General features: G+C 43.1%; 1 protein-coding gene across 2 annotated transcripts in view; it reads right to left on the bottom strand.

The window, feature by feature from the left end:
• The window catches only part of LOC138665406 (gastrula zinc finger protein XlCGF53.1-like), a 33,660-nt gene that overhangs the window by 6,000 nt on the left and 16,095 nt on the right, over positions 1 to 11,565 (bottom strand). For both annotated transcript variants that reach the window (XM_069752853.1, XM_069752854.1), the window contains exons 2-4: positions 6,304 to 6,436; positions 3,422 to 3,601; positions 3,228 to 3,351 (exon numbers count right to left, since the gene is read on the bottom strand). In XM_069752853.1, coding sequence (XP_069608954.1) covers positions 3,228 to 3,351; positions 3,422 to 3,601; positions 6,304 to 6,381 — 382 coding nt within the window. In that variant the 5' untranslated portion in view covers positions 6,382 to 6,436. The remainder of the gene's footprint in view (positions 1 to 3,227; positions 3,352 to 3,421; positions 3,602 to 6,303; positions 6,437 to 11,565) is intronic.

The raw sequence follows: 11,565 nt of genomic DNA, 5'->3' as shown, positions 1-11,565 counted from the left end.
GCTGCACTCATCACTTATTAATGCTGCAGTCATCATTTTATTCCATGACCATTGGTATTTCTTTTATTAATAAGCATGTATGCACCAATAAGATAATTCTGCACGTATAAGTATTGGTGTTATTATACATATACTTACCCTTTTTGGACATATACCCCCTTTTTTGTGTATTTTTATAATGTTTTTTCGTTTACAGGTTATCTAGCTAACGGCTCTTTTTCGAGTATTTTTCAGTTTTTCTCTTCCGGTTTTATAATAGTGCAATACTGTGTCACTTTTCTTTTGAGAGTGTTCTCAATTTATTATGGATGATCGGAAAATGCAACGGCACACTATATTGTTCATTGGCGCATTATGAGATACAGTTGTGGCCAAAAGTATTGACACCCCTGCAATTCTGTCAGATAATATTCAGTTTCTTCCTGAAAATGATTGCAATCACACATTCTTTGTTATTATTATCTTCATTTAATTTGTCTTAAATGAGAAAACAAAAGAGAATGAAGCAAAAAGCAAAACATTGATCATTTCACACAAAACTCCAAAAATGGGCCAGACAAAAGTATTGGCACCCTCAGCCTAATACTTGGTTGCACAACCTTTAGCCAAAATAACTGCAACCAACCGCTTCCGGTAACCATCAATGAGTTTCTTGTGCCAGTCATTACACTGGCTACCCATCCACTCCAGAATCCAGTACAAAACTACTACCCTCATCCACAAAGCACTCCATGGCTCTGCACCACCCTACATCTCCTCTCTGGTCTCAATCTACCACCCTTCCCGTGCCCTCCGCTCCGCTAATGACCTCAGGTTAGCATCCTCAATAATCAGAACCTCCCACTCCCGTCTCCAAGACTTTACACGTGCTGTGCCCATTCTTTGGAATGCACTACCTAGGTTAAAGGGAACCTGTCACCCCGAAATTCGCGGGTGAGGTAATCCCACCGGCATCAGGGGCTTATCTGCAGCATTCTGTAATGCTGTAGATAAGCCCCCAATGTTACCTGAAAAAGGAGAAAAAGACGTTATATTATACTCACCCAGGGGCAGTCCCGCTGCTGGTCAGGTCGGATGGGCGTCTCCGGTCCACTGCGGCGCCTCCCATCTTCTTTCCATGACGTCCTCTTCTGATCTTCAGCCACGGCTCCGGCGCAGGCGTACTTTGCTCTGCCCTGTTGAGGGCAGACAAAGTACTGCAGTGCGCAGGCGCCGGGCCTCTGACCTTTCCGGCACCTGCGCACTGCAGTACTATCCTCTGCCCTCAAGAGGGCAGAGCAAAGTACGCCGGAGCCGGAGCCGCTGAAGATCAGGAGAGGATGTCATGGAAAGAAGATGGGAGGCGCCGCAGCGGACCAGAGACGCCCATCCGACCGGACCAGCAGCGGGACCGCCCCTGGGTAAGTATAATATAACGTCTTTTTCTCCTTTTTCAGGTAACATCGGGGGCTTATCTACAGCATTACAGAATGCTGCAGATAAGCCCCTGATGCCGGTGGGATTACCTCACCCGCGATTTTCGGGGTGACAGGTTCCCTTTAATACGATTAATCCCCAATCCCCACAGTTTTAAGCGTACCCTAAAAACTCACTTGTTCAGAATGGCCTACTGCCTCAATGCATTAACCTAACGATCCCTGTGTGGCCTATTTATAAAAAAAAAAAAAAACTGGTTCCTCGCATCATGTTCTCATTCACTTTATGCAGTTATTAGCCCTCTGTGTCTGTACTGCTACATACTTAGGCAGTTAACTGGTTCATGCAGCTTTACATGAACACCCGAGCCTTACACTATGGCCGGTCCGAATAACTAAAGCAATTATTACCATCCACCTCTCGTGTCTCCCCTTTTCCTCATAGTCTGTAAGCTTGCGAGCAGGGCCCTCATTCCTCCTGGTATCTGTTTTGAACTGTATTTCTGTTATGCTGTAATGTCTATTGTCTGTACAAGTCCCCTCTATAATTTGTAAAGCGCTGCGGAATATGTTGGCGCTATATAAATAAAAATTATTATTATTATTATTATTTCTCACAATGCTCTGCTGGAATTTTAGACCATTCTTCTATGGCAAACTACTCCAGGTCCCTAATATTTGAAGGGTGCATTCTCCAAACTGCCATTTTTAGATCTCTCCACAGGTGTTCTATGGGATTCAGGTCTGGACTCATTGCTGGCCACCTTAGAAGTCTCCAGTGCTTTCTCTCAAACCATTTTCTAGTGCTTTTTGAAGTGTGTTTGGGTCATTGTCCTGCTGGAAGACCCATGACCTCTGCCAAAATGGGCAGAGCTGGGGTGTGATGAGGGCTTGTTAGTAGAGTGATACCATAGTTCATCTAATTCAAGACGAGCTGCGGCATTCCTTATGCCAGAAATTTTGCCCCAATTTGGAGTAAGATATCTTGGAGGTGCATGGAAGCGCATCGCCACTTGTCAAGATGCTCATGATTCTTTAAGAGGTGTGCACATTTTAATGAATCATGAGCTTCTGACTCCTACATACTCCCCTCATCAAGACCAGCCATAAAATTGACAGTCTTGTTGAACTGAGCCATAGTCTTTTTTTTCATGGTAAAATCCCTAAACACTAATTAAAAGGGGTTAGTCTGGCTCTGCTCACCCCAAGAGTTGGAGGTGAGTGTGAGGCAGTGCTGTAGAGTCGGAGTAAGGGAAATTGAAGAGTCGGAGGTTTGCCATATCGACTCAACAGTCCTGGTGTGACCGGTGACAACACTTCTGATACCTGCCAGGAAGGATGTATGCATGCTATCTATCCCATCAGGTATCCGCAAAGGTGACCTCAACGACCCCGCTCACCTTGTAATGCAGAAATGTGCAAAGCTAGACACACATTTTAAGGCTTTGTTCAGACGTCTGTGATTTTACTTGAACATAAAAACACGGACTGATATTCATTAGTGCTTTGGATCCGAGTTTCATCAGTGTTCGGTCAGTGTCAGTTTTTACCATCCAGTGTTTCCTCAGTGATTTTCACATATAAAAAAATTAAATAAATTACACAGCCTATCAGATTTTGTAGCAAAAACCTTGTGACAGATTCTATTTAACAGTTAGTTGGATAGTGAAATGTACAGACCATGGCTTGCTAATGTTACATATTGCTAACATACCATATGTGACTGGATGCATAACCTGGCTACTTAAAACAACCAAAAACTAAGTGTACAGTGTTCCTTATAACATGTATGAGTGAATGGAATTCACTAACCTTTACTACTGTCAAGTTCTTGATCGTTCATCAAGACATACTTATAGATATCCTTGTGTTCTTCTACATACTCCCACTCCTCCACAGAGAAACAGACCATGAAGTCCTCATATCTGATGGGAACCTGGCACACAATGATACAGTTATTACCCACAGGCCTGCTTTGGTGGGGTTCTAGTCCCAGCAGCGCTCACCTCTCTAGTCAGCAGCTCAATGATCTTGTTGGTGAGGTTCAGGATCTTCTCATCGTTCTTTGTCTCCTGTGGCTGAGATGAGGGATTATTCATAGTGAGACTCCGGCTGGATCTCCCACATTTAGGAGAAACACTGCTTCTTGTGACACGCAGAGCAGCATGGTTTACAGGTGCATAGTCCTAGAGATAAATTACAGAGCACATTATACAGACCTGTAGGATGGAAGTAACAGGCTATTTTGCAGGGAAAAGAGACTTCCTGCTTCTACATAGAGCAGAGAAAAGAAGAATTAACTGGATAGAAAGGCAAAATGAGCAATTGTAAGTACATGGTGCAAATCGCATACTTGCGATCACATGACCGACTGGCCCCGGAGAATCCTTGAAGTGCGCTTGCTGTGAGGAGTCACAAGTGTACAGTCACATAGAGTGAATGCAGAGTTTCTCCACAAGCCTGGACAACTCCTTTGTTTTATATATGTGTGATGAATGGGAAAAATTGTATTTATAGTCCCATGACTTGGGTAATAGTGTACATGACATGCAGTCCTTATCACATGTACTTGACTCATTATTCTTGGCTGATAGAACATTACTGACAAGGAAGAAAGTTTAAAGAAATATTCTCATGTTATTAAATTAGCAAGTTTGCAATTCACTTGTGTCTTCTATCTGCTGTTTTTTTCCTACTGTTAGAGCTTTGATCTTACATAAAGTACAGCTTGTTTCCATGGAGATTAGCTACCAGAGCATGGAAAAATATGAGCAGTAGCTACATTCTATGAGATTAATTAAATGCTAAGATCCCAGCCACCTCTTATTAGCCCACTGATTTCTATACTGCAGTTAGCTGCTGACCTCTCACCTCCCTTTTGGCTCCTGAGTCAGGTGCTCTTATCAGGACTGCATAATGGAAATCCCCGACCCCAGCAATAGCAAGTTACAGAGCAGATCTCCTAATTACCACTCACTTTCCTGAGCCTTGTGCTAGTTCAAATGCACGGTTACATCTATATGCAACTGTAGAGATAACAGTGTAGACTGAAAACATACACTATATATAAACACAGCCTGGAATCCAGGGCAAAGAAGAGATAAATGCAAATAGTTAAAACTTACATCATTTATTGAAAAAAAATTGAAATAAACATCTAAAAAAACGGGAAAACCTCAAGAGAGAAACCCATATTGGTAATTATGCAAAAGCTTATTGCTGCAGAGGATAATATGGGATTGTAATGATCTCTGGATAATCCTATATTAATAAATTATCCTATTTCGTTTGCATAGTATTTTCAACAGATAGTAGTTACCATAGACATACTACTACAACCCTAGTGCATGGTTACTGTCATGGTTAATCATTCTAAGCAGTCAAATTATTTAAAAACAATATATTTATAATTATGCTAGGAAAAAAACTTCAATGCTTCCTTATAATGTGATCTAAGATCTACCATCAGACAATAAACAATCTATTAAGGAACGTGCTAATACATGGATAATAGATTCATGCTCAACTGCAAAACCATCTCTATATATATGACAAAGTGCAAGTGCATGGTATATAGATAATATAGATGATTTGTCCTGCTATAAAAAAGGATGTAATGACATAATCCACATAGTATAGAACGATCATCAAAGTATAGATGGTTGAGTGCAGGTGCAGAGATAATGTATGATTATGGCTAGATGTCTCAATAAGAGTACCAATGCACCATACCTTAAAGTTGTCGTTTACCATGGAGGGTAGTAGAGAATAATATAATCAAAAGTCCCGGGGTACCTGTGTTTTCCACACCCCTGCGCCGTTTCGCATCATGCTTCTTCTGGAAAAAGCGTGATGTGAACAACTCTAAGGTACACCGTAATCTCTGAGATATGGTGCATTGGTACTGTTATTGAGACATGTAGCCATAGTCATACATTATCTCTGCACCTGTACTCTACCAGGTATACTTTGATGATCCATCTACAGTATACTATGTGGATTATGCCTTTACATCCTTTTTTTTTTTTATAGCATGACAAATCATGTATATTATTTATATACCATGCACTTGCACTTTGTCATATATTTAGAGATGGCTTTTCAGTTGAACATGAATCTCTTAACCATGCATTAGCACTTCACCTAATAGATTACGTCTGATGGTAGATTTTATATCACATTATAAAGAAGCATGGGAGGTTTATTCCTAGCATAATTATAAATATATTGTTTATAAACTATTTGACTGCTCAGAATGAATAACCATGCACTAGAGTTGCATTAGTATGCCTATGATAACTAATATCTGTTGAAAATAATATGCAGAGGAAATAGGTTAATTTATGAATAAAGGATTTTCCAGAGACCATTACAAACCCATATTATCCTCTGCATATTATCTGCCTAACAGCAATAATCTGACATTTTAGCTTTTTCATAGTTACCAATATGTATTTATCTCTTGAGGTTTTCCCGTTTTTTAGATATTTATTTTAATTATTTTCAATAAATAATGTAATTTGTAACTATTTGCATATATCTATAGATTTGCTTATGTCCAGGATGCTTATATATATACTTTGGTTGATTACTCAGAACCCTCACAGACTGTTAAGCAGGTAGGAGCTCATGAGCTCAAAGAGAAGTGCCTGTGCACAAAACAGACAGGAAGAAAGGTCTGCTCATGAGAAAACTTGAGAATAGCCCTTTTAAGGGAAGAAGAAGCCAAACTGTGAGAATAATGGTTTTGTGGACATGGAACACAGAGATCTAGTAACACAGATAAGAACCATATGATCAGAACGTTCCCACCAAACAAGGGATTGTTCTTCCCCATTACTATAGATAGGAATATAGATGTTATTGGAACATTTCCTGCACCCCTCACCTCTCCGGTCAGCAAGTAGATGATCTCCAATGTGAGGTTTAATATTTGCTCAGTTATGCGATTTCTATTCTTGTCCATTGTCAATAAATCTGATCAGAATTCACGGTAGACATACGTGGAGATGAACAATGTCCTACACAACAAACAAAAGCAGAGAAATATCTAATTAGTACATACCGTATTATCTACTATATAATTATCTAAGGGTTACTTCCGTCTTCCTGTCTGTCTGTCTTTCCGTCTGTCACGGATATTCATTGGTCGCGGCCTTTGTCTGTCATGGAAATCCAAGTCGCTGATTGGTTGTGGCAAAACCCCACGACCATTGCCACGACCAATTAGCAACGGGCGCAGTCCGGCGGCAACATGGCCGCTCCTTCCTCCCCGCAGTCAGTGCCCGCTCCATACTCCCCTCCAGTCAGCGCTCACACAGGGTTAATGCCAGCGTTACCGGAGCGCGGTGTAACGCACTCCGGTTACACAGCTATTAACCCTGTGTGACCAACTTTTTTACTATTGATGCTGCCTACGCAGCATCAATAGTATAAAGATCTAATGTTAAAAATAAATAAAAAATCATCATATACTCACCTTCCGGCGCCTTTCCCGCTCCTCGCGACGCTCCGGTGACCGGTCCATGCATTGCGATCTCGCGAGATGATGATGTAGCAGTCTCGCGAGACCGCTACATCATCTCGCGAGACCGCAATGCACTCTTGAGAACAGAGCGTGCGAGGAGCGTCGATAAACGCTTCCTGGATCCACGGAAGGTGAGTATATAACTATTTTTTATTTTAATTCTTTTTTTTTTTTTTTTTTTTTTTAATCAAATATTTTTATTAAACAGTAAGAAAAATATAAGTAGATTACATTACTGTAAACAGTACATACATATGCTCTGCATTTTCAATAAACTTTTTAATCCCAAACCAGCTTCCCTCCCCTCCCCTCCCCCCCATCCCCGGAGACCCAAGAAAAACCACTCCGATCCTCCCAAACGTCTATCCTTAACCAAGAACAAGAAGGTGTCATGTCAATACTGCTCCCACGGGGGCAGAGTACCCAAAAAACTAGAAAACAATCTCCAGATCACGCCGACTTGAGCCAAGGATTCCACAACTTGTTGAAAAGGTCCATCTTGTTTCTTTTAGAATAAATGCTCTTCTCCAATGCCACGATATAGTCCACTTGTGTCATGAAATCTCTTCTCGTTGGTGGCTCTACCCTTATCCAAAACTTAGCGATCAACTTTCGAGCAATAAACAGCAATCTTGCAATGACTGTTTTGTACGAGTTATCAGTTACAATCTCCTCTACGTAACCCAATATGCATACCAAAGGATCCCGTGGTATCGAACATTTGTATGTTAGTCCCACTTTATTTAGCACCACGATCCAAAACGAGGATAACCTGGGGCACTGCCACATCATATGGAGGATACCCGCCTCGGACTGCGAGCACCTAGGGCATTCGGAGTTAGGTCTTAAACCAGCTTTATACAACATGTCCGGAGTTCTATAAGCCCTATGAATGACCAACAGCTGTGACAGCCTCCCAGGCTCACTCATCGAGATCCTGGGCACGTATTCCAATATTGAGTCCCACTGATCGCCGTCAATCACCCCCAGGTCTGCCTCCCACTTTGCTCTAGCTCTGATAGGGTGCCCCTCTAAAAAGGAAAATAGAAGAAATTCATATATTCCTGAGATCACCCCCTTCGTGCCTTCCCCTATGAGGATAAAATCTAGCATTAGATCCACCTGGATCTCCATAGGCCCCTTCTTACATTGTGCCCGATATGCATGAGAGATGCGGTTGTATTGGTACAATTCAGAGCTTGGCAGCTGAAATTCCTCCTGTAGTGTTTCAAAATTCTTAATTCTACCCTGGTGCAAAACTTGGCTTATCCGAGAAATTCCCGCTCCCTTCCAAACATGGAATCCCTCCATCTGTCTAAACTCCTGCAAGAGACAATTATTCCATATGGGCGAAAACCTAGTAAGTGCCCTCACACCCCTAATTCCTTTAACTTTGTCCCAAACCTTATGGATGAGCCTAACAGTGCAAAATTTAGTCCCCTTCTCTCGGAAATGCCCACCCTCCAAACCCTCAACTAGTACCCTTGACCCAATCAGTTTCCTCAGACTGCAGGGTGTCCGCTCCCAACCCGATTCCACACCCCATCCCCTAAAATGCTGACATTGTGAAGCCAAAAAATATAACCATGGGTTGGGCAGTGCCACTCCCCCCTCCGTCTTTGGTCTTTGTAGGATTTCCTGTTTAAATCTAGGACTTTTCCCTCCCCAAATCAGCTCGCCAAATAGAGATCTAATCCTCCGAAATCTATTCTGCGATATCCATATAGGGGAGTTGTGCAGCACGTAGAGAAGTTGCGGCATCACAATCATCTTTATTAGATTTATTCTACCAATGACCGATAAGTGTAACTTTTTCCACGCCTGAACCTTAATACGTATCTTCCGCAATAGTGGCGCCAAATTTAGTTCCTCAAAACTCGTCAGAGGCAACGCAATCTGAATCCCCAAATATTTAAATTTATCCACCAACCTCAACTTTGCATGAGATTCCCTCATAGCACTATTCTCATAATCCCCATCCACTAACATCATATTGGACTTTTCCCAATTGATTCTCAGGCCAGAGTAGCTCCCAAATTCTTCAATAATGGCCTCCGCCCCTGTCAGGGACTCCCCCGAATCCTCCAAGAAGAGCAAAATATCATCTGCGTATAACGCTACCTTCTCTTCCGAATCTCCGTACATAAATCCCCTCACCTCCTGGGAACCTCTAATTTTTGCAGCAAGGGGTTCCACCGCCAAGGCAAAAAGCAGTGGGGACAAAGGACAGCCCTGTCTAGTCCCCCTAGACAAAGAGAAAGTCTCAGAGAGGACGCCATTCACCCTTACCTTTGCCACCGGGGAAGAATACAGCAGCCGCACCCATGAGATGAACCTAGGTCCAAACCCCAAACGTTCCAACACTGTCCACAGATAACTCCACTCCACACAGTCAAAGGCTTTGTGGGCGTCCAAAGATGCCACAACCCGTTTGCCAGCATTATCTGAAGGGATTTGTAAATTTAAGAACAACCTTCTCAGGTTGATTGCCGTTGACTTGTTAGGCATGAAGCCTGACTGGTCAGGGTGCACCAATTTGTCTATCACCCTACTCAACCTATTTGCCAAGGCTTTTGCCAAAATCTTAATATCGGCAGTCAATAGTGAAATTGGTCTATAGGATTCTGGCATCAGTGGATCTTTATCAGCCTTAGGGATAACCACCACTATAGCCTCTCTCATCGACAAAGGCAACTCCCCTCTTTCCAGCGAGCTATTGTACACCCCCACCAGCCTGGCCAACAGAGTTTCTTTCAAGGTCTTATAAACCTCAGCTGGAATGCCGTCCGCTCCCGGGGCCTTACCCCCCGCAACACCTGCCAAAGCCACCCCCAGTTCCTCCTCCCCAATCGGTTCCTCCAATAATTCACACTCCTCTCTACTCAACCGGGGCATATCAATTTCTTCCAAGTACCTCTCCATATCCTCGGATCCCTTCTCCACACTGGACGTATATAATTTTCCATAAAATTTCCTGAACACTTCCAGGATCTGCTCCCCCTGAGTAACCAACGTTCCCTCCTCCGTCTTAATAGAGTAAACATGTGAAGAGTCTCTTTGCGCGGATGCCACTACCGAGAGCAAGTGCCCCACTTTCTCCCCCTCCGAGTAGAAAGTTTCTCTCTGGAAGGCCCTCAACCTCTCCGCCTTTTTCAAAAATAACTGATCGACCTCCCGCTGAGCTGCCCTCATACGACTCTGAGATTCCCCGGTACGATGTTCCCCCAATGCCGCCTCTGCTGCTTTCAACTCCTCTAAAACGCCCTGATCCCGCTCTTTGGTCCTTGTCTTATGTCTTGAGATATCCCTAAACAAAATTCCCCTTAAATAAGCTTTCATGGTGTCCCACACTACATGGCATTCCGCGCTCCCTTCATTAATTTTGAAAAATTCCTCTATCTCTACTCCCACCTTTGCCATGTCCAAAATTTGTAGCCAGACTGGGTGAATTTTCCAACCCGCCCTCCTTAATCCAACCTGACCTGACAACTTTAGAGAGACCCGAACTGGGCTATGGTCTGATAAAATCCTGGGATTATATTCCACCCCGTTTAACAGTTCGTTCATCCTATCGTTACCCAAGGCAACATCAATTCTTGACATCGAGCCGTATGTAGTCGAGTAACAGGAATAGGAATATGTATTGGGATTGCGGACCCTCCATAAATCAATCCAACCAATTTCTCTGAGATAGTTACCAAAGGGAGTGTCATTACCGTCCCTGCGCTGTGATGCGTGGTTACTCTTGTCCCAGTGGTCATTTGCTATATTGTTTACATCACCCACCACCAGAAGGGGGATCCCATCCCAACCTCTTATAGCCTCCAATATGTCCTGGATCTTCCTTCCAGAGTATGGCGGAGGTATATACAATGATACTATGCACATTAAACAGTCAAGGATTTTACACACTAACAAAACGTATTGACCATCCGTATCAATTTTAACCTCAACTTCCTCAAATGGGGTATTAGTGTGAATTAAGACTGACACTCCCCTCGCGTAACTAGAGAACGTCGAATGATACGCCTTGCGCACCCACCGTTTCTGTAATATATCAACTTTTTCCTCCACTAGGTGGGTTTCTTGCAGGCAGATCACCGAGGGCCTCTGTTTCAGAAGATACTGAAATATTGCCGCGCGCTTAGTGGCGTCCGCTAACCCCCTAACATTCCAGCTTATAATATTAACGTCCCCTCCCATTTTCTAGAGAAAAAACAATGAGTTAGAGCAGTCTCCTTCAGGTCTCCCCCGACACCCCCCACCCCCTCCCATCCCCCTTTCCCAACTTCCCCATCTAAAACTCAATAGAATTCAACTAGTACAAACTTTCTTTCTCTGTATGAGAACTGAGAGCTCTTGATACAACCTAGAACTGAGCCCCTTGCAGTCCATCTCTCCCCCTCCCACCGCTATCAACATGAAATATTCTTTGCGCCGCCGAGCACACTATTTCAAACTTTTGGGTGCATTCTGTAAGACAAGTTCAAAAATCACCATCAGGGGGTATAAACAAATGAATGACGAAGTCTCAGCGTCAGTCTCATCGGCTCCGATCCACGCCAATTTTCTTAGTATTGGTATCTAGCCAGTGCATAGCCTCCTCCGGGTTCTGGAAAAAAT

This window comes from Ranitomeya imitator, chromosome 2 (assembly GCF_032444005.1).
Source record: "Ranitomeya imitator isolate aRanImi1 chromosome 2, aRanImi1.pri, whole genome shotgun sequence".
NCBI lineage: Eukaryota > Metazoa > Chordata > Amphibia > Anura > Dendrobatidae > Ranitomeya > Ranitomeya imitator.
The sequence above is the reverse complement of the archived record's forward strand: the minus strand, read 5'-3'. Positions and strand labels throughout refer to the sequence as shown.